At 39.2% G+C, this 17,227-nt stretch overlaps 2 protein-coding genes across 3 annotated transcripts in view; both read right to left on the reverse strand.

Annotated features, from left to right (window-relative positions):
• The window catches only part of inpp4b (inositol polyphosphate-4-phosphatase type II B), a 765,675-nt gene that overhangs the window by 38,437 nt on the left and 710,011 nt on the right, over positions 1 to 17,227 (reverse strand). The gene's annotated exons all lie outside the window — the stretch shown is intronic.
• ppm1kb (protein phosphatase, Mg2+/Mn2+ dependent 1Kb) lies at positions 877 to 17,075 on the reverse strand. The gene is made up of 7 exons (XM_083538798.1): positions 16,951 to 17,075; positions 13,775 to 14,332; positions 10,149 to 10,249; positions 5,797 to 5,962; positions 4,981 to 5,125; positions 4,747 to 4,881; positions 877 to 3,675 (listed from the first exon to the last, which is right to left on the reverse strand). Exons 2-7 carry the CDS (start codon positions 14,212 to 14,214, stop codon positions 3,544 to 3,546), a joined length of 1,119 nt encoding a protein of 372 aa, XP_083394924.1. The 5' UTR covers positions 14,215 to 14,332; positions 16,951 to 17,075; the 3' UTR covers positions 877 to 3,543.

The raw sequence follows: 17,227 nt of genomic DNA on the forward strand, positions 1-17,227 counted from the left end.
CACCACTGAACTTTCACCTAATGTTTCAGCCTAATTCCCTTATTCACAAAGCCAGCTCCATGAGGATATACTTTACGAGTTGAAGGTAAATATCTTGAATGGCCTGCTAAAGAGCTCTGCATTTAATCCTACTGAACACCTCATTTAGGATGCATTGGAACACTGACTGGTCTCCAGGCCTCCTTACCTACCTGATAGCCTTGTGTATGAATGAGCACAAATCTCCACAAACACATTCCAAAATCTTTCCAAAAGAGTGGAGGGAATTATAACAGCAAATGGGGACTGAATGTGGAATAGGATGGATGTTCAGAAGGCACATAAGACTCTAACAAACAAGATGTTTATGGAAGTGAAAATGTTGATTCTGGCTCTGACAACACTGAAAGCACCTACAATGGGTTACTGAGCATCAGATCTGGTGCATGGAGCAATGCAAGGTTTCAGAGGCAGATAAATCATGTGAATTTGAATCTCAATCTGCATTTCTGGGATGAACTGGACAAACAATTGCAGTCTATGGAGGCCCCTACCACACAACCTACAGGACTTCTGCTGCTAATGTCTTGGCGCCAGATACCACAGCACCAAGCCTTGATGGATTATAGCTGTTTTTGTGGCACAATGGAGACCTACACCATATTAAGATAGTGGTTTTAAAATTATGATCGGTGTAGGAGCCACTTTCGCTATTTATTTATTAATGTTGTGCTTTTCAGCTCTTCAATTTGTGGAGTTTTGTAGGTCAGTATTCCCAAAACTTCAGACTTTTTGCATAGTTCTGCAAAAAGTCCTTACAAATAAAAATGTAATTAATATGTTATATATACATATACATGTATATATAAAATCGAAAAAATACATAATCAGCAAAAATTGCATTTCTGTTAACACTTTATTTCACAAGTAAAATAAATCTGCAGAAAAATTTTTTTTCCCCAGGATGATAATTAAAAGTCAGGAGCACATGTCCATACGACAGCAAAAAAGAAAAAAAAGAAATAAATACCCATGCAGTGGTAAAGAAGTAAAGTTCAGACTCTTTCTTTTTGTTTAGAAGATTCACATTTTAGTTCAACAGCACAGAGTGATGATGAGGATGATGGAGTGATAACATCACATGTAGGATTGATGTACAGGTTTGAGCTCATGTCCCTGTGTTGGTTAGACTGAAGGGATTGAAGCACCGGAAACCGATACGATCGGTTCCTGGGTTTCCAAAAGGGGAACACCTGCACACCTCAACATTGTTTATATGTAATAAATGGACATTCGGTGGCACACAGATGAGGACGGTTTCCCGCTTGAGTCTGGTTCCTCTCAAGGTTTCTTCCTCATGCCATCTCGGAGAGTTTTTCCTTGCCACAGTCGCCACCAGCTCACTCACCAGAGACAAACTTATAAAGAACATCTGATTCATTCTTTATCAACACATTAACTGTGTAAAGCTGCTTTGAGACAATGTTAATTGTAAAAAAAGTGCTAAACAAATAAAAATTTAAATAAAACATGGACCAGTAAAATCCATCTTGGTGTGAAATGGTACCAGCTCCCAAAACTCAAGTAGATTATCTGTGCCAACTTAGTGTTTGTACAACGTTTCCACTTCTGATCCCAGTTTGAAGATGAAGCAATAACAAAGTATCTGGAAGCGTCACAAGGCAGCATAACACACTCTGAGGAAAGTGATACTTCTGCATACACAAGCTCACAAACGCTCATGATGGGCTAGAGGTGGTCATGTCGACTCTCTTGGACACCTGGCCACAGATGTATTGTAAAGATCTTCACTTAGAACCGTACAACTTTTATTCATCAGTTCAGAGAAGTAAAAAGAAAAACGGAAAGGAGTGAATCAGACCAGACTGCATTTGGGCAGGGATTAAAACTCAAATCCAGTTCAATTCATCATTGATTTCTTCACATTATGCAGTAAATGTAGATTTAAAAAAACAACAGTAGTGGACAATAAATGTTTGTCTTTGTGATCGCAGATTCTGTGCACCTGACAAAAGCATCACTGACTTCGGTTTTGAAAGAAAAAAATTTAAAATACAAGCTAACTACTAAAACTTAAGGATAAAGATAAAGAACTACACAAAGATTAAAAAGTTCCCACACCAGAACTATGTTACTGTTACAATAAAACACTTTACACATCTTCGCATCTATACAAGAGTGGATATATAGATATATGTATATATAGATTTCTTGAACATCAAAATATATAAATATTATTATATACAAAACATTTATTTATTAAAAAAAAAAAAAAAACCTGTACCAACTGTGCTTAGAAAAGTTCATAGTGAACTGATTAGTGTTTGATTAAAGTTGTGCTCGCATGGGGAGAGTGAAGCACGGAAACAAAAAGGCACTAGAAGAGCAGAATGATGTGACCAGTGGTCCAGATGAATGTAAAAAAAAAGAAAAATATATAATAATAAAAGAAATAAATAAATAAAACACAGTTTGTGTACCAGAACATGTTTTGAACAGTTGAATTTGTTTCCCCTCAGCATTCTCTGGGAAAAAAAAAAAAAAAAAAAAAGAATACGCCTCCAAAAACCACTGCATCTTGGTTAAAATGTGTGAATCCTGATGGAAAGATTGTTTTTTGTTTGTAAATATTTCCCACAGGACTCATCCCTTATCCCAAATGCTAGAAAGTTTACATTCTATGGAATCTTTCCCATTCCATCGTTCTGCCCGGATGCGTAAACTCCGACGGATACGTCTATGGTTTCTAACCGAAATCATCCTAACGTTCATCAGCTGCCCCTGGATAAGTGCAGCGCCACCCGATTCGTTCCCGTTTTGCACAGTAATAACTGTCCGGATGCGAATAAAACGGCACGGAATGCCTTACGAGAACTTGATCGCGGTGATGCGGAAGCGTCTTTTCTGCTGATGGAAAGTGCGTACGTGTCCTAGTTCGGTGCGCAGCCAGGCTCACGTTTTTTTTTTTCTCTCTTTCGTATTACGTTAACAGGTTTCTACAGAACATATCTGATATGTCACTTTAAAATGGTCGAACCAAGCAGTGAAATGACCAAGAAGCTTTTTAAACCGTGGAAGCAGAATATACAGAGTCATCAGGGGGGTGGGGGGGGGGGGGGTGTGCAATCGTACTTCACCCATCAGATGTGGAAATAAAAACCAACAACCAAAAATTCTACCGTCTATTTAGTTATAAAATATATACAAATTATTGTGAGGTAAAACTAGATGAATGACGGGGCCACGTGTCATCACTGGTCTAGTTCAAGTTTAGGTTCAGAAATACTGATTAGTGCTTCAGGAAAGCGGATCTTAACGTACACTAGAATATTCCTAATACAGGACTGTTCACACAAGCTATGAGGTCATGAACCGTGTCGTTATCCTGAGGCAACTTTTTCTTGTTCCCATAACACCCTCTGCAGATTTATTGCACTCTGAGATCATGCCACCTTGTCCACTGATTTGTTCTAACACCCCCTTCTCCTCTTCCTCATTCTCCCACTTTCATTTTTTCTCGTTCGGTCTCGGGTTTTCACTCGCTCATGCGAACCGGCCGCTGGACACAAAGCTGCGGCTAAAGGAGAAGCTCACATCCGAGCTCTTGTGCTTGCCCCACGCGCCGAACGGCACCACGATGATCGTGCTGTTGTCCTCTGCACCGTACTGAATCGCCTGACAGAGAGGGAAAGGGTGAGACACCAAGAAAGAAAGACAGAGAGAGAGAGAGAGAAAGAGTCAGTCACGCTAACTGTTGATACAACATTAGGTATCTGGTGTTCCCGGTAGCGCTTGTGTACTTAAACAAAAGCACTGTAAATAATGAACAGAAAGACTAGTATACCTTTCAGTGGTGTTCAGGATTGCAGAGACTCTCACTCAGCCTTACTGTCGACTCTAATCGCCCCAAACCCTCCCAGAAGAATTTCTGAACTACACCATAAATCATTCTGACCAACTTCAGATAGTCCAGAAAGAATTCTGAAGGCAGGTGTGCCTACTGCAAGAGGAATTCTCAAGACCTATTCCAGAAAGAATTCTGATCATTCTTGCCAAGAAGGGATTCTGACCAGCCTCGCCCACTCCAGAGGGAATTCTGTCTAATCCCACCAACTCCAGAAGGACTACTGACAAATCCCACCCACACCAGAAGGAATTTTGATAAATCCCGCCCATTCCAGAATAAATTCTATCCAATATCACCCACTAGAGAAAGAGCTCTGTCCAATCTAACCAATTCCAGAAGGAATTCTGTCCAATCCCACCAACTCCAGAAGGAACACTGAAAAATCCCACCCACTCTAGAAGGAATTCTGTCCAATTCCACCCATACCAGAAGGAAATCTGATAAATCCCGCCAATTCCAGAGGGAATTCTTTCCAATCCCACCCACCCCAGAAGGAATACTGATAAATCCCACCCACTCTAGAAGGAATTCTGTCCAATCTCACCCATACCAGAAGGAATACTGACAAATCCCACCCACTCTAGAAGGAATTCTGTCCAATCCCACCACCCCAGAAGGAATACTGATAAATCCCACTTGTTTTACAAAGATTCCTGACCCCTGACCCCATTCAGTAAGTCACATTATCTGTGAATTTAATATCTAAAATTTATCTTATTCTGTTTCGTAACAAGAACCACATCTGTGTGGGTTTTTCTTGTATCGAGAGCAATTTTCATAGCAGCTACTGTCAACCACTAAATCTGACTGTGGGCAGTTTTGTAAACACGATGTCCGACCTGTTCAGAGAGACGCAGTGCTGCCTCTTTGGGGTCGTTGCACTGGTTAATGACGTTGCAGATCTCCTGGCTGTTCATGATGAAGTTGATGCCGTCTGTGGTGAGTGCGAGGAAGGCGTCGTGTGCGTGATGTAACTGCACGAAAAGGTACGGTCGCTCGGTTAAACACAAGATTTAATCCGTATTATCACTAAACCATTTTCTGTTGTATAGCAACCTGAATCAATTACTCACTGAAATCCGCTTTGTCTCTGGCTCGGCGATGACGCCGGTGTTTTTCAGGTCGAAGTCTCCGATGCTCCGTGTCATGGCCAGACGTCCGTTTACGTTGGGTTGACCCAGACTGTTCCACGTTACGAAACCTCCGCATTTACGGATCCTTCAACATACGGGTGGGCATACAAATTTTACCACAAACAATCAGCACCATGTTTATATATAAATCGGGACAAATGGGATTGAAGTACAAGCACGCCATCGAGATGCAAATTTCGTCTACGTAGAAAAATATACAGAATCTTTCTATCAGCATCTAGGATAAAAGAGTGTATGGAAAAGTCGTGGGAGAAAAGGCAGTCTGATGATTGCAGCAGCATCTATAGCATAAAGAATCTAAATGATGAAGACACATGAACAGATGAACTTGATTTCAACAATGAAACAAGTATGAGTGGAAAATAATGAATTCATAGGACCTTTTTTATAAGTTTGTTTCTTTTAACAGATTTACCTCAATTACTGTTCTCATTTTTTACAGATGCTTTTTGACTCAAAACTTTGCAAGGATGGCAATAATTCTTTGCAGACATATAATACATACAATACTACTGAGTAAGTGGTCTGATATAACCACTTTTTGATTGACCCATAAGCCCATTTTCATTAAAATCTATTTTGAGTCTTTAACCATCCTTAGTAAATGCCTGGTCAGGGTCACAGTGGTTTAAATAAGACTACTAAAGAACATTCTTGACAAAAAAATTATAAAGGCCTTCATAATGGAATGAAGAACCTTCTAGCACCATGTTGCCCCATTGGCCACTTCCTCACCTCTCTTTTTCATCCTTCCTCTCGGGTGTGTGGTCCACAGTAAGTTTAAGCGCTTTGCCCTTCCGGCAGAGCATCGCGCGACTGTCTCCGACGCTGGCCACCACCAGCTCGATGCCGTCTCTCAGCAGCGCCACCGTTGCTGTGGTGCCTGCACTTAGCACCGAGGCTGTAAAGCACCAAAGAGAGAGCCTGGGAGTTAAACATTAGAGCGTTGGATTAACGACGATGTTGCATTAAACTGGGCATGATGTAAAAATCATGCACTCACTGAGTTGAGTGTACATACACAAACACACACACTGCTGTAGTCACACAGGCTCTACTTTTTCTCTCTCACACACACAACTTTGATGAACTCCATAGATATACAAGGAGATAGAAAGTGTTCAGGAAAACTTCCAAAAGAGAGAATGGATGGGGTGGGGTTAATCATGCAGGGTTAAACCATGTTCTTTTGGGAAGGGCACAGGGATATGAGAGAAAGAAAACGAAGATGAATGTAAGTAGAGCATGCCAAATCGCAGTGCAACAAGGGTCTGAGAGGAGGAGTGAGAATTCCTAATTCGATCCAAAACTTCCTGCTCTCTACATAACACAATGAGTGAAATTGTGTGATAGGAAAAGCAATGCCTTGAGCAGTTAAACATGCATAACAGCTTAATATGGCATACATTAGACAAGGTAATCTATCAGCTGACTGGAGGACTTACAGTCTGATGCACATTAAAGGATGGTGGCGTTTGTTAAATAGAAAAGTTTTCATTTTCTGAGGTTTTAGGTATATTTAAAAAAAAAAAAAAAAAAAAAAAAAACCTGTCCACATACAATACATGGACAAAAGTTTGTGGACACCTGACCACAGGACCGGCATGTACTTTTTGAACATACAGTTGCACGTCTAGTTTTGAAGTGTGATTGTGGTCTGGGGTGCAGTCAGTGTATCATCCTAAGGTGTTTAGTAGGTTTGAGGTCAGAGCTCTAAAATAGGCCACTCCAGATCTTCCACTCCAAGCCATGTAAAGCATATCGTAATGAAGCTGGAATGGTGCACAGGGGGAATTTGTGATGCTGGAACAGGTTTGGGTCTCCTAGTTCAAGTGAAGGGAAAAGTGGGAAGATTTTGAGAAAGAACCAAATATGGCTGGAAAAGTCAGATGTCCCGATACCTTTGTCCATATACTGTACCCTCGGCCTAAGTGTAGTGTGCAAGTATGCATACATTTTGTTGTTACAGCCTTATTCCTAAATGGATTAAATTAATTATATTCCATAAGATTCTACAATCAAGACCCCATAAAGTCAGCATGAAAAAATGTGAAGTTTGAAATTAAAGACTTTATTCCTCTTGGTTTCATGTTTTTACATCACAAAAACCCTGCGGTTCTAACAGCAGGGCTGTGCAGACTTTTTACATCTACTAGCTAAACTATAACTATAACATAAACCTGCTCTATCTAATAAACTAACAACTCAGTGCTGATTGGTTCTTCAGCATTCAATGTGTGACAACAAACCCTGATCACAACTTTGTTCAACTCGTCTTTCTTTTTCAGTAATGTTTGGACAAACAGGAAGTAGCTAGAGAGACTTGGAGGAAGAGAGAGAAAGAGGGAGAGAGAGAGAGAGAGATTCAGAAAGAAAGGGGAGAGAAAGTTGAGGAACCTTCCAGAAGCCCACGCAAGGACCCGCTGGACCAATCTAGCTCCTCGCCTTCCAAAAAGGTAGCGTGGAGCTGCCGCTCTTATGGGTTCTTAGCTGGGTCCGCAGCTGTCATAACACGCACACACACACAAAGGGCAAGGTTGTACATTGCAGGCACCAAGGCCATGATCGGGACACACAGTACAAGAGTGACATGGTGAGGGTTAATTCTATCTAAACGCTTCGAGCTGCAAGACTTGAGTACCTCTATTCTGTAGCTTTTAAAACTAACTCGCTAGAAAGATAATGAAAAAGTATACTGTTGAAACCAGAAAACAAAAGTCGAAGCTTTCCCGTTATGTATTTTTCTTTCCCCAGGATATACTAAACGCAGAAAATTGATTTTATATTAAAACAGAAAACTAGCTCGTAGCTGAATCCATCAATTTGTTTCAAGACTGGTGGGAAATTGCCAATGGATTTGTCACGTGAACACACGACAGGGTTCGAGTGTTATTATAAGTCTTATACCACAGCTCTGTTAAATTCTCAACTCTAATTATTATAATTTTTTTTTTCATTTCAAATGAAATGAAAAAATGAAATGAAAAAGAAGTCTCTAGTTACAGAAATCTTTTACTCCATTAAGAATAAAATTTAAAACCATTAAGAATAAAATTTTAAACCTTTATCATGACATCAAAAACACGAACACGAAAAACGTAGGTATTACGTGGCAACTGGCCTTAAGCGAGCACTAAATTAATGTTTTCAGGCCAAGTAGTGTAAAACTTTCGTGTACTTTCTTGTACCTGAAAAATCAAATCCGTCTTACATCTGTAGTACAATCCAAGAGATTTTGCGACCATCACAGAAAGACTAACAAACAAACACATTCTAATGTGCTGCAGTGAGCATTACAGGGAGCGTTGCATCGGAAATCAGAAAATTCTGACCTGTTTAAAATTATTTACAATCTAGAACATCTTTTTAAGGCCTAAAATGTCTACTTCTTAAGCTGTTCTGTTTAGCTTTTCTTAAGACTAAAGAAAAAACTAAAGACACGAGAAGGTAAAGCTGCCATACCACAAGTAAAACTTTCTTTCGGCTTCTTCCGTTAGGGGTCGCCACAGCGGATCCTCCGCATGTTTGATTTGACGCTGGATGCCCTTCCTAACACAACCCTCCCCATTTATCCGGGCTTGGGACCGGCACTGAAGTGACAACAGGAATTCGTTTTGTTGCACATAATTAATTAACTATCAATACGTTTTTTAAAAGAATCTCTAATTTGCTGTGGTATAAGAGAAATAAAACACGTTGTAAAAGCATGTAATTATAGGAAAATAAGTTTGATGCAGATCAAACAGCAAACCATGCTAATCTAGATTTTTTTGATGATGGTAAAAGTGGGCATGTCTTTTATTGTGGCAATTTTCTGAAAATGCTTTCTGAGAAAATCAACGTATTTCAACCACCCAATTGTAATGCAAGCCATGCATATAAATGAGATGCATCCACTTGTACCAAAATCAAAAAATGCTACGTTTGAGTTGCAGTTTGTCTTCGTTTTTGGAATACGTGGCTTTAATACATTCTCAAAATTTAGCTTCATCATGTCGGAAAAAAACAAACAAACAAACAGCCAGGTTCAATAAATATTTCACAAATACTGTTATTAAACTATACTATTAAATATATTAATTCAGCTGCCTGCTTCAGTATATAGTAGTTAAAATTCAATGATTTATATTTACTTATTAAAAATGGAAGGAAAAACACACTTTTTATATGCTGATGACCTTATGGGGTCACGTTGCCATTTTTGGAGAAAATCACTAGCTGTCTGCGTTCTGGAATCCACAAACATCAGCCGACGTTTTGTTTTTCTCCTGGTGATTGTTCCGCCAGGACTGTACAGCTTTGTTCATGCTACGTTTTCTCTTCACTTAAGAAAGTGAAATGTTCATTCAGTTGGATTCAGGATTTGGTCACTGCAGGAAATTTCAATTCTTTGCTTTTAAAAAATGCTTTAGGTAGTGCAGATGAGGTGGTATGCTTCGGATCATGAGCAGTACCTTTCCTTCTTCATATCATTCTTATTAAAAACTGTTTTTTGCAACCAAAAAAAAAAGCTACTTTTTGGGTGATAAAATGTTGTTCTGTATCTAGTAAGGCTTTTCTTCTACCTCCTGGAGGATGCTCTTGATCTAAGCCAAATCATTTATTTTCCTTTTTTGTATTCCTCAACTGGCTAGTGCATTCTTTCATTTTGCAAATGTACTCGACAGGTCACATGTAATGTTTCTGTCATTTCGCCGTGATGAGCTGCTTCACTGATAAGAACAGCTCTGTGGACTTCATGTTGAAGGTTACCAGCAACAGGTCCAAATTAAATCGCAACATTAAAAGGGTTGAGCATATATTATTTATATATATATCTATGATTTAAATATCTCCTATATACTATGTAGACAGCTGAAAAAAAAAAAACTGTACGTGTCCAAATATTCATGAACCTGGCAGTAAATGTAAGACAAATACACCACTGTTGGCACAATAAAGTGCATCCTAATAGCATGGCATTAAGCTGAAGACCTAAACTGGTAAAATTGCTAACTTCTAACTAAAGTACCCGCACTAATCTGTCAAGCAGGTAAGCGTGACTGAAATCCCACTCCAGCAGAATAAACAGCAGCGAGGTTACCTACCGTCTGCACTGAAGTGAAGGTGCCTCGCTAACGCTTTGTCCACATTTAGAAAAGCGTTTGTCAGGACGACCTCAAGGTTGTCCTCTTTAGCCACGAGCTCTCTGTAAACAAATGTGTTGAGCACAGTGCCATTATATTCACCATGCCTGTGTGGGTCAAAACAACGCAGATAGCACCATTTTATCAAAAAATAAACACTCATAAAGCTTGGATAATTACTTAAATACATAAATACGACAGACTCGGGGTTGTTATCCAGACTACATTCGGGTAATTTTATAATTAAAGTTAAAAATAGAACTAGTTGTGGAAGGGTTATACAGCTCTGTTTCTATAAACACTGCTAATATTTGCATTTACGGCATTCGGCAGACGCCCTTATCCAGAACCCTGGACAGAGTACTTTGAAGTCACTATCGATGAATATTGCCAATTAATGCAACAAGTGCAAGATATAGTGGGTTTATAAATCTATGTTTATAAAGACACTGCAACATTTTCAAGAAAAAAAAAACATTTTCAAACACTTTTCTTTGAAAAGGGCCACATTTAATCTTTACAGTTTCAGAAATCACAAAAAATGATGTATAATTGAATAATATCCAGTAAATTAATAATTGTTACAAAAAAAAATTTTCTTCATCAAAACTATTGCACTAATATAAATATATATAAACAGTGAGGAAAATAAGTATATGAACACCCTGCTATTTTGCAAGTTCTCCCACTTAGAAATCATGGAGGGGTCTGAAATTGTCATCGTAGGTGCATGTCCACTGTGAGAGACATAATCTAAAAAAAAAAAATCCAGAAATCACAATATATGATTTTTGAAATATTTATTTGTATGATACAGCTGCAAATAAGTATTTGAACACCTGTCTATCAGCTAGAATTCTGACCCTCAAAGACCTGTTAGTCTGCCTTTAAAATGTCCACCTCCACTACATTTATTATCCTAAATTAGATGCACCTGTTTGAGGTCGTTAGCTGCATAAAGACACCTGTCCACCCCATACAATCAGTAAGAATCCAACTACTAACATGGCCAAGACCAAAGAGCTGTCCAAAGACACTAGAGACAGAATTGTACACCTCCACAAGGCTGGAAAGGGCTACGGGGAAATTGACAAGCAGCTTGGTGAAAAAAGGGCCACTGTTGGAGCAATCATTAGAAAATGGAAGAAGCTAAACATGACTGTCAATCTCCCTCGGACTGGGGCTCCATGCAAGATCTCACCTCGTGGGGTTTCAATGATCCTAAGAAAGGTGAGAAATCAGCCCAGAACTACACGGGAGGAGCTGGTCAATGACCTGAAATGAGCTGGGACTCCCGTTTCCAAGGTTACTGTTGGTAATACACTAAGACGTCATGGTTTGAAATCATGCATGGCACGGAAGGTTCCCCTGCTTAAACCAGCACATGTCCAGGCACGTCTTAAGTTTGCCAATGACCATTTGGATGATCCAGAGGAGTCATGGGAGAAAGTCATGTGGTCAGATGAGACCAAAATAGAACTTTTGGGTCATAATTCCACTAAACATGTTTGAAGGAAGAAGACTGATGAGTACCATCCCAAGAACACCATCCCTACTGTGAAGCATGGGGGTGGTAGCATCATGCTTCGGGGGTGTTTTTCTGCACATGGGACAGGGCGACTGCACTGTATTAAGGAGAGGATGACCGGGGCCATGTATTGCGAGATTTTGGGGAACAACCTCCTTCCCTCAGTTAGAGCATTGAAGATGGGTCGAGGCTGGGTCTTCCAACATGACAATGACCCGAAGCACACAGCCAGGATAACCAAGGAGTGGCTCTGTAAGAAGCATATCAAGGTTCTGGCGTGGCCTAGCCAGTCTCCAGACCTAAACCCAATAGAGACTCTTTGGAGGGAGCTCAAACTCCGTGTTTCTCAGCGACAGGCCAGAAACCTGACTGATCTAGAGAAGATCTGTGTGGAGGAGTGGGCCAAAATCCCTCCTGCAGTGTGTGAAATCCTGGTGAAAAACTACAGGAAACGTTTGACCTCTGTAATTGCAATCAAACAAATATTAACATTGACTTTCTCAGGTGTTCAAATACTTATTTGCAGCTGTATCATACAAATAAATAGTTAAAAAAATCATACATTGTGATTTCTGGATTTCTTTTTTAGATTATGTCTCTCACAGTGGACATGCACCTACGATGACAATTTCAGACTCCTCCATGATTTCTAAGTGGGAGAACTTGCAAAATAGCAGGGTATTCAAATACTTATTTTCCTCACTGTATATATATTAGTGCAATAGTTTTGCTGAAAAAAAAAAAATTTTGTAACAATTATTAATTTACTATTTATTAATTTATAATATATATATATATATATATATATATATATATATATATATATTAAAGATGCACCGATTATTCGGCCGAAAGACTTTGATCACCGAAACAACACGGCCGAAACAGTTTGTTGTGATGACGCAAACGGAAACCGCTGCCTGCACGTGCTTGTCTAAAATAATGTCTGCTATCGCTATGCTGAATATGAGAGAAACGCGGCACAGAAAAGCAAAACCCCTCCGAGCACACGCACTCCGGACCTTTTTGAAAAGGCAGGAAGTTTCGCAGTGATATTGTTGTATTGTATCTTTAAGCAGTTGCACTTGTTCTGAATGCACTTTGTTTTTATGAAAGAACATATTTAATTGTACAACCTTTCAGCAGGCCAGAGGGCCTGTACATTATTATTTAATGTACACATGAGTGCATTTATGTTAAACATTTAAGACTACATTTTTATTTATTTTATCCTGTGCATTGTTGCAATGTGCTATAAATAAATATTTTCATAATTTGTAATTTATTTATTCTTTGAAACTTTAATATTAATTTATGCAATTGAAATGCCTTGATTTTAGTAAGGTTAGTACACAGTCATAGCCATAAATGCAATGGTAATAATAATTGGCATAATTTCTTTCTGTGTTTTGGTTTTCGGCCTTGCTTTCCTCCTTTTTCGGTTTTCGGTTTCGGCCAAGAATTTTCATTTCGGTGCATCCCTAATATATATATATATATATACACATACACACACATACATACATACATACATACATACATACATACATACATACATATACATATACACACACACACACTTTGTTTTGCGCATGAATCGGGCGATAGTTTTTAAAATGAATACTGGAAAAAAAAAAAAAAGAAACAAACATAACACTGTTTTACATAAGTAAAATAGTACTAAACAGTAATCACAAAGAAATTAATAATATTAATAATATTAATAATAATAATAAAAAAGAAATCTGAATACTAAGTCATAAAAACTTCTAAATTAATTAAATAAATATTAACAAATATATACATTTATATTATTAATAAATTATAAATATAACATAGGCTTGTTTGCGCACTGTGCCACTAGAGACCGCTCTAGCCTCTAAAGGTGAATCGAGCCGGAAAAACTATCAGCGTGGATTTTCCATGCTGATAGTTCGGGAAAAAACGATTAATCGACCTTTAAGATTTGTATATAAAAACTGCAAATAGAGGTAGCGAACAGAGTTTCGAAATTTGAGTCTGATTGAAAGGAAATCGTTGTCTCTGTGGGAACACTTACTTAATATGCTGCTCCATGTACTTATGGCAAAAGTCGGCAGCCTGAGCGCCAGCGTGGCCATCGAACACGGCGAAGTAAAGGATGTCGCTGGTCATTTGCGACACTTGATATCGATCCTCGTTCTCTTTGCGCTGGCCGATGTGCGAGGAGCAGCCCACCTTGGACAAGCTGACTTTAGGGATGGGTTTGCCGTAGCGGATGCTGGATGGCAGCAGAATCGGCGCATCGATGCGGTTGTCCCAAATGCCGAAGGAGTCCCAGGTGGTGGGGTGTCCGCTGCTGTCTGGGTCGAAGCGCGAGTTGCTGGCGCGTTGGCCTGACGGGCTGTGCAGCGACCGCAGCAGCTTGTCCTGAATAAAGTGGACCCTGTTTTGAAGCATCCTGTGGCACACGCGCAACCCTCCATGCGAGGCCAGCTGCACGAGAACCGCCACCGACATAGCTCAGTAACAGACTGTGAAATACCAAAAAGGGCGAAACAAGCTTCTTAAACCAAACTGTATAAGACGCAGCAGCTGTAAATAGGTCACCGTCTGTTGAAATAATTCTAGGAGGTTCCTAAAAAATAAAAAACAAAAAAAAGAGGGACAGTTAAAAAATTTGGCTGAAAAAAAAAAAGGATTTTGGTAAAAATGTGGTTTTATAATAAAAACAATAGTAAATTAAATGTAGAAAATACTGTGATGCAACCTTTTGTACCCATAAAAAGTATTTGGTAAATTCTGCGATGGCATATACATTTTATAGACAGAAAAAAAAAAAAAAAAAAACCACACACACGTGCTCAATATATATGAGAAATTGCAATATCAAAAGACTAGCATTTTTAACTTAAAGTGGTACTAAGATGATCGCTGACATTAATACCTGTATAATGAAGGTTCAGTTATTGAAATGGATTACAATAAAACATTGTGACATTCAGGTTTTCAAAGCAATGTGCTGCATTTATTTATGCAATTTCTTTTGCGCTCATGTTTCCCCTGAGCGCAAAACAAATCCCACGATCATTTCACAGCCTCCTCCTGCGGCTGAAAACGTTCTACGCAGCTGTAATCTATTACGGTTGTGAACGCTGCTACCTCTGCATTGTTCCTACGGTCATCACACGCGACGGCTATCAAACATCACGGTGAACACGGCATTACTGACCTTTTGGCGAGACACACCACTTCCCCACATGCCCTCTCTGTTTCAGCTCGCGATGGTGATGACGTGATAAATCCCAGACTCAAAAATAGCGTCCTTTCAAATATGCAAAGATTTTATAATACATTTCACCGACATATAGCTAGTGTAGTTTGGGGTTTTTAAGTATCACATTTTCATACTCTAATGGTTACACTGCATTCCATTTAAGCAGAGAACTGTACATGGCTGCAGTTATGTGAAAGGCATGACTTGGAGGTGGTATTGGTATTCTAAATATTTTTCTTCCTAAACCCTTTAGTGTTTGTTCACCCTTTAGAATTGGTACAGATGTGGTGTGTCTTGGAATCTCAGTTATTAAGAGCTTGAACCACTTTTCAATAAAATGCTGCTATATGCACTATACATATATACTACTGCTACACAAATGAAAAGTGGGGAATATGGAAGCTAAGTCAACCCCTTCAATGCTTTGACCTCTGTAATTAGGGAGTACCCGTGCCATGAAATTATGTGTTTAGGTTTCCCCAGAGCTACACACTGCCTTCACATAATGAACACCGATGTCATCTTTTCACCAGGTTAGCACAAAAAAAGCGAAAACCACCTTCTTCCATTGCTCCATAGTCCGTTTCAGATGTTCATCCCACCCATTACTGGGGCTTTTTGCCAGCATGGCTACTCTGAATGGTCTACAGCTACACACCTCCATATGCAGCAAGCTGTGATACACAGTGTGTTCCAACACCTTTCTAACAGAGACTGCTTTCTGTTTTCAGCAATGTGTGCTACAATAGCTCTTCTGTGGGATTGGACAAAATGGGCTAAGCTCGCTTGACACATGCCATGTCATAGATGTACCAGTCATCCCTCTACAGACCACTATTAGCAAGTAGGAACCACCACAGACCGGTAGAGTCTGACCTTCAAGAAAAATTACAATCTGACGCTTCCACTTGCCTATTTTTCCTTCTTTCAACACATCAACTTTAAGATCTAACCCAATTTTATCTGTATAGCACTATAATAATAGACATATCCCCAAGGTTGCTTGTGCAGTTTGCTACAGATGCGGTCTGCGAACTCGGACTAGTGCGTGCTCCGAACGTCCAATCAAAGGTAGCGAAAACGCTAACATTATCGGACGCCTGCTAGGCGGCCCCGGCGCTACCAACTCGAACTGATCGGATAGAAACTCAAAACTAAACCTACTTTCCTTTAAGCGGTGCAACCGAAGAGGAACGCTATGACATAAAAAGAATTGTATATGATGATGGGGGTGATGGTGAGGTATTTGACCATACAGTGTGTTTATAGACATTTTTATTCGAAATGTTTGATTAAGGCTTAACTTCATAAGGGCGTATGCAGTTAAATTTGAAGATTCTGAGATTTGAAAGCACAAACACATTATACAGGAATGACTTGCCTGGATGATGCAAACAGTAGTGAGGTCAGAAGCCCCGCCCCATTTTGATGCCCCGCCCCTCTTTCTGTCTTCTACCACCGCTATAAACAGAGGCTTCATTCACCCTCCAACACCACCGCACAATTATTCACAAAATCACCAGGAATGTATCATGTAATCCCATAAAACACACAAAAATAACAACAGAAATAAATAAAAATTGCATGTTTTTTTTTTTTTACAGATACACTAAATGAGATACCTTAATGAGAATGACGCAACACTCCGGCTAAGCTATTAGCAAACTCGGGGTCTTTTATTTCCCTTTAAACATTAGCAAAGTCAGTGCTAATCATTATCATTATTACCACCCTGAACACTTCCGTATCATTTTATTACATGAGAAACTTCCAGAAATTCACCCATAAGCTGCTCCATATACCTGCATTTTCTACACACATCTCCTTAGCAACGGCTGAGCTTCTTTATTTAACCGTTACACACAAAACATAGCAATAAAACACAACGTATGTTATTTTGAACGCTTTGTAAATCCTTTACTTATACTCCATCCTGCCTGTTAAAACCAGGATAAATCATAATATAGACATAAACTCACCTTAACACACTGGAAACACGACTGGTTATGCTGGTGAGTACAAACACAAATGGCGAGAAGAGCTCCTGCTACTGTATGCGCCACCATTTAGCCACACCCACAAAGGCGGGACAAGCAGCCATTACCCAATTAGTGCGCTGGACAAATATCACGCAGCCAATGAGAGTCTGTCTTAAATGCGTTTCTATCATATATAATAATAATAAAATAAAAAATAATAATAAAAAAAAAAAAATAAGAATAATAATAATAAAATAATATTATATTTATAATATTA

This window comes from Silurus aristotelis (genome assembly GCF_946808225.1).
Source record: "Silurus aristotelis genome assembly, chromosome: 4".
Classification (NCBI taxonomy): domain Eukaryota; kingdom Metazoa; phylum Chordata; class Actinopteri; order Siluriformes; family Siluridae; genus Silurus; species Silurus aristotelis.

Excerpts from the sequence above, each read along its gene's own strand:
- ppm1kb (XM_083538798.1), bottom strand. The coding sequence starts at position 14,214 with ATGTCGGTGGCGGTTCTCGTGCAGCTGGCCTCGCATGGAGGGTTGCGC. Across the intron at positions 5,963-10,148 it reads CCTTCACTTCAGTGCAGACG|CCTCGGTGCTAAGTGCAGGC; the intron begins GTAGGTAACCTC and ends GGTGCTTTACAG. Across the intron at positions 3,676-4,746 it reads CACTGCGTCTCTCTGAACAG|GCGATTCAGTACGGTGCAGA; the intron begins GTCGGACATCGT and ends CCTCTCTGTCAG.